General features: G+C 40.2%; 1 protein-coding gene across 7 annotated transcripts in view; it reads left to right on the top strand.

The window, feature by feature from the left end:
* Positions 1-16,490, top strand: part of LOC148872657 (alkaline ceramidase-like) — a 39,858-nt gene that overhangs the window by 17,214 nt on the left and 6,154 nt on the right. For all 7 annotated transcript variants that reach the window (XM_088970563.1, XM_088970564.1, XM_088970568.1 and 4 more), the window contains one exon: positions 14,514-14,812. In XM_088970563.1, the coding sequence (XP_088826689.1) occupies positions 14,559-14,812 (254 nt within the window). In that variant the 5' untranslated portion in view covers positions 14,514-14,558. The remainder of the gene's footprint in view (positions 1-14,513; positions 14,813-16,490) is intronic.

Genomic DNA, 16,490 nt, shown 5'->3' with positions numbered 1-16,490 from the left:
GTACCCTCTTGTTCACTGGAAGCCCTATTGCAATGGTTGAGACATGAACATGGGGACTCCTGTTTCGCGTCTATACCCACCACCCGGTTTCAGTCCGCCATCTTCCTTAGTAGAAGGAAGAGTAGCAGGGGCTACTCCTGCTTGTGGTGGTGTTGGTCTCTCTGGGTGCGGAGCCAGAGCGGCTGCCTGTACAAACTGTAAATGGAGAGGGAAGGGGTTGGGAGATGCATCCAGTTCTGGTGGTGGGTGAAGGAGAGGGAGCTTGTCTCTCAAAGTCCCAGCTCTCGGTGGAGGAAGGGTTTAGGGATGGTCTTTTGACGGTGGCAGGAATGGCGGCCGACAAAGCACTGACGAGAGACTTCTTCTCGGGGCTCTCGAGTACAATGGCAGCCTTGTTCTCAGGTCGCTCAAACAGGCAGGAACTTCAAATTTAAAATCTTTTTTCTACCAGGAGTCGGTGGAATCTTCAGGCTTAGAGCTTGCTCATTTTTGAGTTTGGATCGTCCGTTGCAGGTAAATCCAATTACTTTCGTTGCCCCACCTAGAAGTGATGAGTTGGACTTGGGCCTAAATAGACATATTATGAAGTCCAGTGCATTGGATCTGACTGGTGACCTAGTTCCCTTAAGACTATTTGGCAGCGGTTTGACCAAATCAAAGTCTTGCTAAGGGAAGATTCATGTATCGCTTGCTTCTTCGTCCAATGGCGAGTTCCAAGACAAACCCAAGCATTAAGCTTACTATCAAGAAGCCAAGCTTGGCAACAAGCTAAGGTGAGCCCAGTCAGGATTTAGTTTTGGCGAGTGACATTCCTATCGAGAGGCCTATAGAGGAAGTATGCAATGACCAGGAAAGTGTAGATGACCAGGTGGACAAAGCAATTCGGTTTGGAAATTTGCTCGGGGTTTCCTACCCCGCCGATCAGGACAGGATCGTGTGGAAGTGGTTTAAAGCTAAGGTGCTCCAGCAAGGCGAGGACTCCTATAGTGTCGTGTCAGACTTAGATACAAAGCCCGAATTTTCTTGGTTAGATCACTCTTATGATCCTTCGGCATTTCCTATTGGGAGCAGAAAGTCCAAGTGTTTAGAGACTGCTATGATGTGAAGCTGGTTGATCCCCCTCCCCAAGGATGTTGAAGAACTAGAGGGAGGGGCAGAAGAGGTAGAGGCAAGAAATTTTAATCCAGTCAAAGGGGGTGCTTGTGGCTTGCTAGTTTTTGTTTCAGGTCTTTTTCAAGTTGCTTGTTTTTTGTTGTTTGGTTACGTTGGGTGAGAGCTGGTGGTCTTGTTTTGGTGGCACTTGCATTGCTAATGGGTGCGATGCCTTGGAGTGTGCCAATTTTCTTGTCTGCAATTCATGTACTTCTTGTATACTTCTATTAATAAAGCTTTACCTTATCATTTTCAAAAAAAAAAGAAACATATTTCTTTTTCTGTTTCTTTTTTGAAGGTGGACTTTTTTGAGGTCTTTCCATGGCTTACACATGTACAGAAACTCATTGTATAGAGAACCATGTTCTTTTGTCTAATGCAATATAATTTACCTTTTCTAAAAAAGGCAGTCAGCCAAAAGAAGAAACACAATCTACACTTACAAATAAAACCCACCCCAGACTTTAAAAAATCAGCAGAGACAATCAATCTGACAAAAGCACCAATACCAAAACAACAGATCACCCTCATGATACAAAACAATACATAGAACTAGAACCCTATAATGACAAAGCAAACTTGACCCAACACTTCAACGACTCAATTAGAAACTTCTTTACTTCTCTTACTAACTTTCTTTGGCCTCACCTTCTTAGTAGGCCCAATTCCAAGCAAACCCTTGCAGTATTGAATTTTCTGACGGCATTAGGCTTGCTGAGTGGGCCAATGGGAACCGAAATAGTAGAAGGATCAAGAGGAATACCTGGATCTGTATCAGCCGAATCTGGAGTCTCCAAGGGATCGATAGGAAGTGCTGTGAGTTCTGCTGTAGTGGAATCAACCTCCTTATGAAGTCTCTGCCGTGAGTAATACTGTGAGACGGAATGCAAAGGGGGTGGCAAGGTAGGTGACATTGGATGGTTGTCAAGCACAGTAGTAGACACAGGAACTGGAACTGGGAGAGGGATAGACTGCTGGCTTACTTCCCCAAAACACTCCCCTTGAGAAGGATTCCTTGAGAAGAAGTATGTAGATTCGAAAAAGGTGATGTCCATAGTAACAAACCGGTTCCCAGAGACTGGATCATAGCAGCGGTACCCTTTCTGATTCTCTGCATATCCAAGGAAGATGCATTTCTTTGCCTTGGGATCAAGCTTCGAATGGTAAGGACCAAGAATATGCGCAAAGCAGACACACCCGAACACCCTTAGGGGAATATGAAACATCTCCCCCTGAGGAAAAAGAAGGCTGAATGGAGTGCTGAATCCAAGTATACGAGAAGGCATCCTGTTAATCAGATATACTGTCGTGAGAACAGCATCACCCCCAAAACGAACCGGAATTGTCGCTGTGATCATAATGCTTCTTGCCGTCTCAACAATATGTCTGTTCTTTATCTCTACAACACCATTCTGCTGTGGACTGCAGGAGCAGCTACTCTGATGGACAACACCATACTCCAACAGATATGAGGCAAGATGTCTCTCAAAATATTCCCTAGCATTGTCAAATCTGAACATCTTGATTCTAGTTCCAAACTGTGTTAATACCATCTGATGGAATTGCCTCACCAAGGATGGTACCTCATCACGTGATTTCATCAAGTAAATCCAGGAATATCGAGAGAAATCATCCACAAACAGAAGAAAATAGCAATAGTCGCCCATAGAGGGAACATGATAAGGGCCCCACACATCTGAATGAATAACATCAAAAGGAGAAGAACATCTTTTATTACTTGGTTTAAAAGAGTGTCTACAATGCTTTCCAAGTTCACAACCTTCACACTTCAACCTTGACAAACTCACAGACTCAAACAGTTTTGGAAACAAAGAACTTAAAGAAGAAAAAGACAAATGACCCAGACGATTATGCCAAAGTATAATCCGATCCACAAGTTTTGACTCACTGTCCTTGCAAACATGATGACTTTGGTGAATTGGAAGAGTATCTAGGAGGTAGATTCCATTCACTTCACGACCACTCTCAATCATCCTCTTTGAATCCAGATCTTACAAAATACAATGTCCAGGAGAAAAAATTACTGAGTAGTTCAGATTCTTAGTCAAACTACTAACAGATAACAAGTTGGTGCTCAATCTAGGAACATGGAGGACAGAGGGTAAACAAATGGAATCATTAATCTTGACAGATCCCTTTCCAGCAATAGGAACATGGGATCCATCAGCTGTGGAGACCCTATCTCTGCTAGAACTGAGCTGGTAAGAGGAGAAAATGGTGGAGCAATGGGTCATGTGCTCTGAGGCTCCAGAGTCTATAATCCAAGGAGATCTCTCCTTACCTGAAGCAGAAACATAGTTTGCAGTGACATGTGGACTACCCGTGTGGGCAAGGGAGGTAGAGTGAGTTTCACCTGTGCTACCTGTACCTTATTGTTCGGTTGTGGCTGAATTGGAACTAGATGTATCCCTCTGATTCAGAAGTAACCCAAACCTCTCAAGCTCGGCCCTTACTGCAGCAGCTGCAACAGACTCCAAGGCAGCTGTAGTAGGGGGGCTGGAGTGTCACCAGTAACTGCCATATGTGCATTTCCTTTCTTATTCTTCAATCTGGTTGGCACAAGATGTGGGTGAAACTTCCAGCAAGTATCTCTTATATGCTTTGGTTTCTTACAATAGTCACAGACTAAGTCCCTTTTGTCTTCTTGTTCTCATTGCCATTCTGTTTAGGTTTCACAGCACTTACCATAGCAGACTGAACAAACATGAGATTCTTCATCATTACATCCCTCCCACACTCCTCTCCTGACACGAATGCATATGCTTGGGAGAGAGTGACACTGTACCTGGAAAGAAGATGCTGTCGTGCAATGTCATAGTCAGGGTTAAGGCCAGCAAGAAATTCGAACACCCTATACTTCTCTAAGTGTCTTTGATAGGTAGCTGTATCCTTGGTGGTTTCCCAAGCAAAGGTCTCTAGATGGTCAATCTCCTGCCACAGGGTCTTAAGGACTAAAAAATAAGCTGCAACAGATCTATCTCCCTGCCTAGTAGCAATAATCTGATTTCTCAGTTGATAAGCCCTAGCAACATTCTCCTTCTATGAATAGGTCTCTACAACCCCATCCCATATCTCCTTAACAGTGTTTGCCCATAAAAAGTTTTTACTTATATGTGGCAACATAGAATTACACAACCATGTTATTACCATATAATTTTCTTGCACCCACCGTGAGTTGCCAGTTTCGGGTTTTACCTCTTCACCAGTAATATACCCCAATTTTCCACGAGCCCCAATGGCCATCTTTGCAGATTGGGACCATTCCAAGTAATTTGTACCATCCAACCTAACTATAGTAATGGTTTCGACTCCGAAGGGGTCTCTAGCACCTCCTCCCACTGGTCCCATTTCATTCCCGGGCTTATATTCAACTCTGTGTCCCTCCATGTGTCTCAAAGAGGTACAGAAAACAATTAAAAAATGCAACAAGAATAAACAAAATACCTTCTGGAACCAACGACACTCCTTTGGTGTCTTGGACTTTCTTCCCACGAAAGATTCCCTTTCGGTGGGATGGGGAGAAGAGAGAGAAGAAGCAACCGCCCTCTCTAGAGGCCTCCAAACCACATGGAACTTGAATCGCCCCTTACAAAAAACCCAGAGGAACCCTAAAAACATAGGGCGCCACTACCTAGGTCAAAATTGAAGAGTCCAACAAAATCAGGACTCTTTCCCTTTCTCTAGTTTTTCCTGATTCTGATGAGAAACCCTAGACCAGCTACAGGGTATACAGATCCATCAAGAAAATCCAAAAACTGGGCTTACCTGAAAGCTTCGATCAACCTCTTAAATCTCCATGCAGTCGGCCGATTTAGGGCTGCAGGAACGAATCTCTTCAAGAACCTTCAACCTGCTCTGATACCAAGTAGAAAACCTTATGTGCTGATTTCGGCCAAGCTTCTTGTGAAAGGAAGAGTAGAAAGTTGGGGATTTCAGCAAGAGAGAAAAGGAAAGAAAAGAGAAGAAGGTCGACTAGGACAGATTCACATTACCCTAGCCGCCAGCCCCTCATTCTATTTATAATTAACTTAAGTATGAGATATTACAAGGATGCCCTTAGTAGGGTGGCAACTTAAACTAAGTAATTACAGCTCTTTAAAAAATAAAACTAATGGGCCCAAGGCCCAACAACATCTTAATTTAAAAGAAAATAAACTAAACACAAGTCGGCTCACTCAACAAGGCTTTTTCTTCATGATCTTCAGCGTCCTTTGGTCCTCAACTGCTGATTGATTCTATCGAACTCCAACACCACATTTCTCTCAAAGAAATAGTCCAGCATCATCTCTCGCTCTCCTCTACCACCCAAATCAACTTTTTTTGAGAAAATTTAACCAGGATTCATTAAAGGAAGAAGAGGTTCAAAGCAGGGGAGGAACCCCTACAAATTACAAAGGAAGAAGATTGTTGCTATACAAATGCTCCAAATACACACCACATTTGGCTAAGCCATCTGCTGTATGATTGTGTTCCCTAGGAATCCAAACTAATTTTACATTTAAACAGTCCAAAGAGTCCCTAGCCTCTGCCAAATAGTGACTCAATCTCCAAGGTTCCCCCACTTTGTCTCTTAACCATTTTTTAGTATTTGCTGAATCACCTGCAATGATTAAATTCTGGATTCCCAAATTTTTTATTATTCTGATTCTTGTGAGGCAGCCATCACTTCAGCCTTTGTAGAATAAGCCAAGCCAAATGGACCGCTGAAAGTCCAACAAATGTTGCCCCTTTCATCCCTTACTGTGCCTCCAATACCAGCTAAGTGGGTTATCTAAGGCACTTCCATCGAAGTTTAGGGTCATCACTCCTTTCACAGATGGGGTCAGGATGTCTCAAGGATGTTTGATGGAGGTGAGGGAGAAACAGAAAGGGGTAAGCATCTCTATTGAGATCATTGACTGAGAGTCCTTTGAACAGACCTGAGTTCACCGTCCAGAGGTTGCAAAGGTAAGTAATGTCTGAAATTAACACCTCCAGGGGCCTGAATTTGTTGCAAGCGTTTGTTTCTTTCATCCCAAACTCCCCACAACACTGCATGTAGCACTGATTGCCAATAAACTTTACCCCTTTTACTTAAACCTGTTCCTTGCCATTGGTGCAGAAAGTCCATAATGTGCTCTGGTATAACCCAGCTGTAACCTGCCATTTTCAAGAAGCAGAACCAAATCTTTTGGGTGAACTTGCAGTGAAGAAAAATGTGATCTGTTGATTCACCTTCACTGAAGCATAAAATGCAAACATGAGGAGAGATGGACGGTCTTTTTTTTTTGATGAATGAGAGATGGACGTTCTTCCCAAAAACTTTTTCTGCAAGAGATCACGGATATTTAATTTCTAGAGACAAGATTCCCATACAAAGGAGCAAACTCTTGAAGGGATGTGGCTACACCAGATCGTCTTAAAAGTAAAGGAGGAATGCTGTTTATCAGCAATCAAAACCTTGAACATAGACTTAGAAGAGAAATCGCCAGTAGGGTGCAGGGTCCAGATTCGGGTGTCAGAATAGGAGGGGGGAGATGTAGGCTTCTTTAAGGGTCTGAATTAAGTCTATTAATTCAGAAATCTCTGAATCCCTTAGGGGTCTTCTGAGTCGAAGGTTTAGGGTGTTCTCAACAGTTTGGTTTGGAAGGCAGGAAGAAATAATGGCTTCCTGGTCAAGGGTAAGCTTAAAAAGTCTAGGGAAAGAGGCTGCAGGGGTAGTTTCCCCCCACCAAAGGTCTTTCCAGAATTTTATTTTAGATCCATTTCCCACTTTATATATCTTATAAAAGGAAAGAAAGAAGTATGGGTGGAGATGATACCTTTCCAAGGATTTGTCGACTTTATCCTGTTCAAATGGAGATTTCTATCCCACCCATTTATATTTGATCCATATTTGCTTGAGATGGCAGCTGTCCAAAGAGCATTGGGTTCTTTAGGGAACTTCCACAGCCATTTACCTAAGAGAGGAATTTTTCTCTTTTAAGTGCCCAATTCCCAAACCACCTTCCTTTTTAGGCTTGCAAACTTGTTTCCAACTGACTAAGTGGCTTCTCTTTTCCTCACCTCCTTTCCAAAGAAAGTTCCTTTGAAGCTTCTCAATCTGATTTCTGACTTTGGTTGGAATCTGGAAGACTGAAAGGAAGTTGACTGGCAAATTTGCTAAGGAGGCCTTAAAGAGTGTAAGCCTTCCCTCTTTTGAGAGATAACACTTCTTCCAAGATGATAATTTCTTCTCACATTTCTCCACCATTGGTGTCCAGAAGTTGAGAGATTTTGGATTCCCTCCAAGAGGCATCCCTAGATAGGACATAGGAAGATTCTCCTCTTTACACCCCAACAGAGTCCTTTCTAATCCTTTTTACAGAGGGTGGTTACCTAGAAGTTCCTGATAACCTATTGTTAATGCTATTTTTGTATGTGTCAGTGTGTGCATGCTTGTATGCATGTGTTTGTGTAGAATCCCTTATATGTGCAATGATTTCACAAATTTTTCACCATGAAGTATTCCTTGTATATCATAAATAAGGTTTCTCTTAAAATCTAGAATTGAAGTCTTGCTTGATATTTCTTTTTAATTTCTTAACTCATTATAAAAGTTGGTTTAATTATCAATCTTGGCCGTAAATTAAAAGTAATATATACTTGACAAATTGAGACTCAATGTCTCTTTGGTAATATCTGATAAAGTTTGAACAGCATTGACCATGCACAATGTCAGTTCGTGGATAGTGTACCGATACTTCCAAGAATCCCTCACCCTTTCCTGCTCACATTCTCTTCTCCGTTCAACTGGTGAGGAGACAGTTTTTTTTTTCCTCCCTGGTTCCTAGTGAGAAAGAAGACCCAAGAAAAAAAGAGACAGAGCATGTGTGTGTGTTGTGTTTGAGAAAGAAAACCAAAAAAGGAAAAAGAAAAAATTTAACAAACAAAAACAACCACTACAAAGAACATAGGGATCACAACCTGTCCAACTTTTTTTTAGTTGGTGCCTTGGTGGGTTTTGCAGCTTCCAACCACAGACTCAACACCCAGAAATTCTCCTTGTTTGTCGTTCATATTTTTCATCAGGACCAGCTGAGCTCTGTCCTCCGTAAGCATCAACCACACTCTTCATCTCTTCCTAGTTTCATCTTGGTTTAGATGTGGTTTTCTTTCTTTCCTTTTAGTTGTTTCTTTAAAATCTGTTTGTTTTGTCTGTTTGTATCTACTTCTGACTGTTAGCATAGTTGTCAAGGTGATGCCTAGGCGACAAGGTGCCCTTAGAGGCTTGCCTCACCTAAACGCCAGCAGTTTTGTACTTTCTATCATAAAATACTTTTTTATTCTGTGTTTTTTTTTTGAGATTATAATTATAAAATAAACATTAATAAACTAAAAATATTCATATTTTGTGTTTATATACTAGTTTCTTTTTATTATTTTCTTATTTGTTTGGGTTTAACCAACACAAACATTGCTAAATGCTGTATTGAGCCCTCAAAGACTTCAAAACGTGAACCAATAAGTATGGTAGAACTTAAAATTTTGTTTAATCAACACATTTTCTTCTTTTACTATCTTTTACTATCTTCTACTACTTTTTCTTTTCTTCTTTTCCTGGGTTCAGTCCCCACATTTTTTTTTTCAATTTTCTTTTATTTCATTTTTTTCTCATGGATATGTTGATTTTCTATACTTGAACATGAACTTTATATTTTTCTTACGAAAATTATGAATAATTATTCTAGTGGGAGTTGACAGCTCAAAGTTTTGAAGTTTTGACACATATTGTTGTTTTTCTCTTCTCTTCCTCTTCTCTTCTCTTCTTCTTCCTCTCTTCTCCTTTCCTTCTTATTTCCTGCGAAGATAACACTTGTAGGTCCATATAACATTGTCCGGATCTGTCAGCTACCTAACTACCATCTTAGAGTCCCCCAAAATTATCACTCTGTTCACATTCATGTCTTGGAAACTGCACCCCTTGCAATACTGCTTGAAACTCAACAAAGATAGAGTCCCCCCATTCAGTTGGGCCTGAATATTAAACAATTATATTCCCTTTCACATCCCCAAACACACCCTGTATCCCTGACGGCCCTAGATTTCCAAGGTTGCTGCAAAGTTTAGTTTTATGAGCTCTTCTGTAGGAGGGTCCTAGGCTGGATTAGGCTTAACCTTAGCTTCTAAACAATTTTATACAGCTCCCCAGTTTCACCAGATATCATCAAAGGAGAATTGGAAAAAAGATTTACGGTTTTAGCCGAATGTATAGCTTTACTAATGAAACATTCCCAAATATGATGATAAAAAAAAATGAAATATTCCCAAATAACCTCCATCCTCTTTTGTTTATCATCGAAGATTCTAGCATTTCTTTCTTCCCAAATGGTCCAAATCAATGCAACTTTCGCACATCTCCAGAAGATTCTATCCCTCCGCTTAGACCAGCTAAAGGTAGATGGGTTAAAGAGACCACTAACCTGCTAGATGTGGTGACCAACTACGTCCAAAAAGTATAAATAATTTTTCCCAAAGGCTTGCAACCACTGGACAAGAAATAAACAAGTGGTAACAGCTCTCACCAATAGCTTTACAAAGGGTACACCAATTAGGGGATAAGCAAAAAGAGGCCTTCTTTTTCGCAAAGTGTTCAATGTAATTAACTTTTCATGAGAGGCTTCCTAGCAAAGAGCACTAACCTTGGGTGGGTGGGGTTTGGACTAGACTTCTTTAGAAGGGAAAGAAGAGCGAGAGGAGGCTGAGCATGAAGAAGAGAAGGAAGCACAAGAGAAAACACCTTTGAGGTGAGGCATCCATACCCTAAAGTCAGGTAAGGAAGGGTCCAAACTAATCATTGGACAGTTTCACGAGCAAAGCAACCTGATCAAACTCATGATCCCTTGGGTTTCTTCTAAATCCCAAGTCACAACTAATAGTAGTCAAGGTGAAGGAGGCAAATCATCGGACAGGTTCATTTTTAAACAAGGGAATACAAAGAGGGAAAGGAGGTCTTTAAGAGTAGAATTACTAATTTCCCATAACTAAACCTTATCTCTAGTACATGCATCTTACCTAGTAAGGCTTAGAAACTGAACAAGAATTCCATGTATGGATTTCTATGGAGAAGTGAAAGTAGCCTGCTAAGATACACCAGCATCCCAACCATTACTTTCTTGCCCATGTATACTTTCTCCTTTCGTGCCATAGTTTTTCCCTCTCCAATGGCCATCTCCGCAACCACTTACCCAACAAGGCCAAATTCTTCTTCCATATATTACCTATGCACACAAAGTTTCTCATAATTTTCTCTACTTTCAGCACCTCCCTCTATGGCGTCCTAAAGATTGAGAGGTAGTTGACTGGTAAGTTTTCTAATGTGGATTTTATTAACATTATTCTTCCTCCTAGGGAGATAATTTCTCTTCCATGCTGCCAGTCGTTTAGCACATCTTTCTACTATTGGTGCCTAGAACCTACTTTTTCAAGGGTTCTCTCCCAAAGGCATACCTAGGTAATTGACCAAGCTGAAATAGGGCAACCTAAGGGTTCCACTTTTGCATTCAATTCTTCCTCATTTAAATTTATTCCAGCCACAAATTAATCTTCAGCTTTGAAAGCCATTCACAAACAAATCCAGTTTTCCTTAAATTTGTTACTAGTCTTGCAATCCAGCTTTGGATTACATCAGTCTTATGCCAATGCCTATCAGTTTCTTTGCTGATGTTAGGAGCTGGAGGTGATTGACCAATGTTGATATTGTTTCTTGTTGTGGGTGAGGCTCTCTCTCTCTCTCTCTCGTGATTAGTAACAATGAATTTTATTGATTATAAAAAATAATGAATATATATTTATCAAAAAAAAGTAATGAATATATCTATACAAGAGAAACCAAACACTATGCCACCCCTGGTAGTCTATGAGGCCCCGATATTCTGCCATCCTCTAATGATGTCAACTGTTGCTGTGTGTTGAATAACGATGTTTTCACCCAGTGGGTCACGTTGATCATCATGCTTAATGGACTGACAACAAGAAACAGAAGAAGATAATGGTAAACATTCAGATGAAATAAGTAAATCAAGTTTCTTTGCAAAAGGATTGCCGAACTAACGATGCCAAATATTCCAATCATTATTACAAGATAAGGAAGTAGTAGAAAGTAAACAAGAACTAGTTGCTAGAGAAGTAGGTCTCTTCTCAAATTCTAGAGTGAATAGCCATCCTGGTCTACGCTACTCCCCCTTCAGCTCTCTAGTGTGTTGGTCCTGTATCAAACAACCATTAGGTGAGAAGGTGACAGTGTGACCATGTTCAACAAGTTAGACCAGCTGGTATTAAATTTATTGCAAGTCTAGGAATAAATAACGTCTGTGGTAACTTGATAGGGGAAGAGCAAGAGGTAGATAAGGTGAGATAATTACAGCTAGAAATATCAAGTTGCTCACCATTGGCTGTAACAATGTGTTTGCTAGAAGGAAGAGGATAGGATGGCTGATCACATGTAGCTCCCATCATATGACTGGAAGCACTAGAATCTATTATCTAGAGATGACTAAGAGAGGCACAATAGTAGGCATACTTACTAGACAAACCAAAAGCAGAAAATGCAGAGGAGATTTCCAAGGACATCAACTTCCGAATCTTTTCTTTAGTCATAACATTTGCAGTGTCATTTTTGGTCTGAGATGTGGAGGATGATGTATCATCTGATCCCTCAACCGAGGTTTGATATGCCTTGTGATGTCTCTTTTTCCCACTAGATTGGTTTCCTTTAGGTGATCTTGTGGGGCATTCAGTAATAATGTGACCAAATTTCTTGTAGTAAGTGCGTATTTTTTTCTTACAATGGGATATCACATGACCAAATTTTTTGCACTTGTAACACTGCACACTGGATAAGTCCTTTGGTTTGGACTTACCTGTTTCTAAAAATACAACCTCTACTATATCATTCTTGAAGTGATTATCCTGGTTTCCTCTCTGAGTAATTCACCCAAAATAGTATCAAGTTATGGTACAGTGTCTCTACATAAAATGCTTGATCTTATTACTTCATACTCAGGTCAGAGATGTATGAAAAAGTGCATTACTTTCCTTTTGTCAAAATGTTCCTTCAAAGTTTTGATACAGGAAGTTGAGGACATTTCACCCATGTGAATAAGCTCATACTCTTCCCAAAGATTGATGAACCCCGCATAATATTCTTGAATTTTTCTTTCACCCTGGCTGTAGGAAATAACTTAGTTTCAATCGGATATTGTCGTGAGATGTTGGACTGTTGATAAAGCTTTTCGAGATATCATACATCTCCTTGGCTGTCTGGAGATCCCTCGTAGGGATAGCAACATCAGTAGTGACTAAACTTAGAATTCAGGATGCAATATGGGCATTATTAATCTTCCAAGCCTACAGCCCTTTTGCATCAGTCACTCAGGCACAGTTGTGGATCCATCAATATAGCCCCACAACCCCTTGCCTTAACATAAAACTAAAAATGGAGCTTCCATAAGGCATAGTTGGTTCCCTTTTTTTTATAGGAAACGGTAACTTTCATTAAGAAGATTAAAAAGGTACAGCTGTCACCACCCAAAGGATAGCTAAAGAGACCAAGTCATAAACAGTTTACAAGCAAGCCCAAATTAAAGCCCCCCTATTTACTCCTTGCTTTGCTAGAGCATCGACGATTCCATTTTCTGATCTTACCCACTTAAACTATACCCTTAACTCCTTTGCTAAGTACAATATTTCCCTTAACGGTTGCCTGTAAGTCCATGCACCTAACTTTCTTCCTTTCATCCAGCCGATTACCAGTTTGGAGTCACCTTCCACTTCTAGCTATTGCATAGGCATAGTTGGTTCCATTTATCTTAATAGGAAGAACATCACCTCTTTCAGATGCCATAGTAAGGGAAAAGATGAAGAAAATAGTCTCTAACAGTCTGAAAATAGAAAAAGAAATATGTTCACAGTCCAAAACCGGAAGGTTCACAGACGAACCAAACAAAGGGAGGGATCAAAACCCTAGCAAACCAACTCCAATCTTCACCAAATTTCTATGGCTGTAGGAACAGCCTAGGGCGACACCAGATCTAAATTTTTAGAGCAAACGGATCAACTTTTTGAAAGAAAACCCCGAAAAACCGACCTGAGTGGCATCCCAGTCCAGAAAATTCAGATTTCTTGTCTTCATCAGAACAGTCCAAGAAAGAAGGATATGCCAGTCCAAATAGGTTGAGAAATAGACCCAACTTGATGCTGAATATAAGAGAACAAAGTCTGAGATCAAATCCAAATAAAATGAACCCCACATGAATAGACCTTGCGTGAACAGTAACGTGAATGGTAACCGTGAACAGTAACTTGATTGTTAGTCTTGGTTCACCAAACTAATTTCCACACTAAAGCTGCTCTGATACCATGTTAGTGCAGTTCGTACAAGAGAGAACACAGCAGATTTGGGGGTTGTGTCTAATGTGCAAACCGCACCAAGAAGACGCCATTTATATTAAAAGATGTAAAAGGACACTTCTGTCCTTGTAATACACTAAGTAATGTACAAGGTAAAAAGAATAGAAAAGTAATGGTACAACAAGAAAGCAAAATTACAATTCAGCCATCACTATCTCTGTATATACACCCCCTTCCAAAAAAAAGGAAAGTGACTTTCAGGTTTCTATCTTGGGGCAAACCTAGGGGCTATTGCTTGGTGTAATGGTAAAACCTTGGTTTGATAACCATGAGAATGCAGGTTTGAGTCTGATAACAGCGACTATATCCAGTCCACCCTCCCAACACCCCAGATATACTGGGACCAACATTGGGTAATGGCTTTTTTTTTCCTTTAATCCAAGGGCAAACCTAAATATTAAGCGTCAAGGTGCTTAGGTTCCTCCGTGGATGCTAGTGCATGCCTGATGTCTCATCTTCATCTGCTCTCAAAATGGTACCGGGTACACTACATTTGGAGTTTGGACAAGTTCATTTGTCAAACCAGAAACTATCTCCACAAGTTGGGAGGGGATTGTACTTGTAAAATGGTCCGATGTGTTAAACAAGTCCTCCGTATTAATGTAGTTAAGGCTATTTTCCTTAATTATTACACACAAATTACTACTTTCCGACCCCAAATAGTTGGGATAAAGACTGGAACTCTAAGGTTGGTATTGTTTGTTTTTATCTGTTGATTAGTATAATAGAAAAGATGCATTGATATACCACTTTTATCATTTTTGTGTTTTACTACTTTGTACTGTCAAGTTTGTATTGTTTGAACTCTAAGGTTGGTCTTTTTTGTAATTGTTTTTTCCATTTATTGAGTGATAGCAATACAAAGTTATTAGTTGGTGATGCAAGCAATGACTTTACATTGTTTTCTGCAGGCAGAGTATTTGTATTTGTCAACTTCAGAGTATATACATTTGAGAATGTCAACTAAAGTATCAAGCTTCTGGGGTCCTGTTACATCCACCACAGACTGGTGTGAGAAAAATTATGTCCATTCTTCCTACATTGCAGAATTCTATAACACTATATCAAATATTCCAACCATTCTTTTGGCACTCATTGGGCTTATAAATGCCTTGAGACAACGATTTGAGAAGAGATTTAGTGTACTTCACATATCTAATATGATACTTGCCATTGGGAGCATGTTATTCCATGCAACACTACAGCATGTGTAAGTTTCTTTCTGCTATGCCATCTCTTACTGGTTTTCCTTTTTATTAACTTCTTTCCCAGCATGATAAAATGGTCCTTAGACCAAGTTTTTTAAAATGTTATTTTATTTTTCTAATTTAAATCTCTAAGTTAGATTCAATGGTTTTAATGTAATTGTCATCTTCCTTCTGGTCATCTTTACTTCCTAATTTATTTGGGGCTCCTTGCTCATAATTTTCTTCATTAGGGTTAGTTAGAAAAGCAATTGAAGAGAAAGTAAAATTTGGGCTGGCTAATCTTTTGTTCCTTATGGTTGTGTTTTGTAACCTGACCCTATATCCTGTGCATGTTTGTTTTGTTTTGTTTTCTTTCTATCTTTGTTCTTTAAGTTTTTGGTTGCAAAGAAAGTGGAAAAAGAAAAGAAAAGAAAAGAAAAACAGAAAAGAAAGTGACTTTCCTTGGTTCAGCAATAGGGATACAAGCAATGTCAATCAGATCACACACTGTTTGTGAAAAGGGGAGAAGATAAAATGGCTTCCTTAATAGTATATGTGGATGACATAATTGTTATCGGTGACTGGAAGGATGAAATTCAAAGGTTGAAGGGTTTCCTTGCCACTCAGTTTGAAGTGAAGGATCTAGGACCTGCCAAATACTTCCTTGGAATTGAAGTTGCTCGATCAAAAAAGGGTATCTTTATCTCCAAAAGGAAATATGCCCCAGATTTGCTTCAGGACACTGGAAAGATGGCGGTTAAGCCAATTGACTCTCCCATTGACCCTAACCGTAAATTAAGTGACAGCCAGGGTGAACCTCTTAAAGATGTGAAACAATTTCAGAGGCTTGTACGGAGATTGTTATATCTCTCTATGACCCGTCCAGACATTGCATATACTGTTGGTGTCCTCAGTCAGTTCATGCATGCACCTAGGTCCACTCATCTTGAAGCAGCAGAGAGGATACTACGATATCTTAAGAAGTTTCTTGGTGCTGGCTTGTTATTTCAAAGGCACGGGCATTTGAGAGTTGAAGTTTATATAGATGTGGATTGGGCTGGATCTCAAAGTGACAGAAAGTCTACTAGTGGTTACTGTACCTTTGTAGGAGGGAACCTCGTTACTTGGAGGATTTAAAAACAAACCGTGGTGGCTAGATCTAGTGCTGAAGCTGAATACCGTGCAATGACCCACGGAGTAGCTAAAGGTATGTGGATAAAGAATCTGTTGAGTGAGTTGGGTTTCCCAGTGGACAAACCCATAACTCTATTCTGTGATAACAAAGTAGCTATAAGTTATTGCTGCTAACCCGATGCTACATGATAGAACGAAGCACATCGAAGTTGACAAGCATTTTATCAGAGAGAAAGTCATCACAGGTGAAGTATGTACTCCCTATGTCAGCTTTGAAGACCAACTGGCAGACATCTTTACAAAAGGGCTAAACTATTCCAGACATCATGATCTCTGTGACAAGTTGGGCATGATTGATATCTTTTCCCCAACTTGAGGGGGAGTGCTGATAGATGTTGTACACAGGTTTAGTACTGCAGGGGTATTTCTGTAATTTTCCATTCTTTTATGTTGTACGACCAGTATAGTATAAATAACAACTGCTTCTTTCGCCTGAAGTATTCTTTTGAGGCATTCAGTCCTCTCGCCTCTCCTCTCTTCTCTTCTCTTCCTCTCTTCCTCCTCTCT

Source organism: Nelumbo lutea, chromosome 2 (genome assembly GCF_056320005.1).
Source record: "Nelumbo lutea isolate HS-2025 chromosome 2, American lotus-T2T, whole genome shotgun sequence".
Lineage (NCBI taxonomy): Eukaryota > Viridiplantae > Streptophyta > Magnoliopsida > Proteales > Nelumbonaceae > Nelumbo > Nelumbo lutea.
This window is presented reverse-complemented; position numbering and strand designations above follow the sequence as displayed.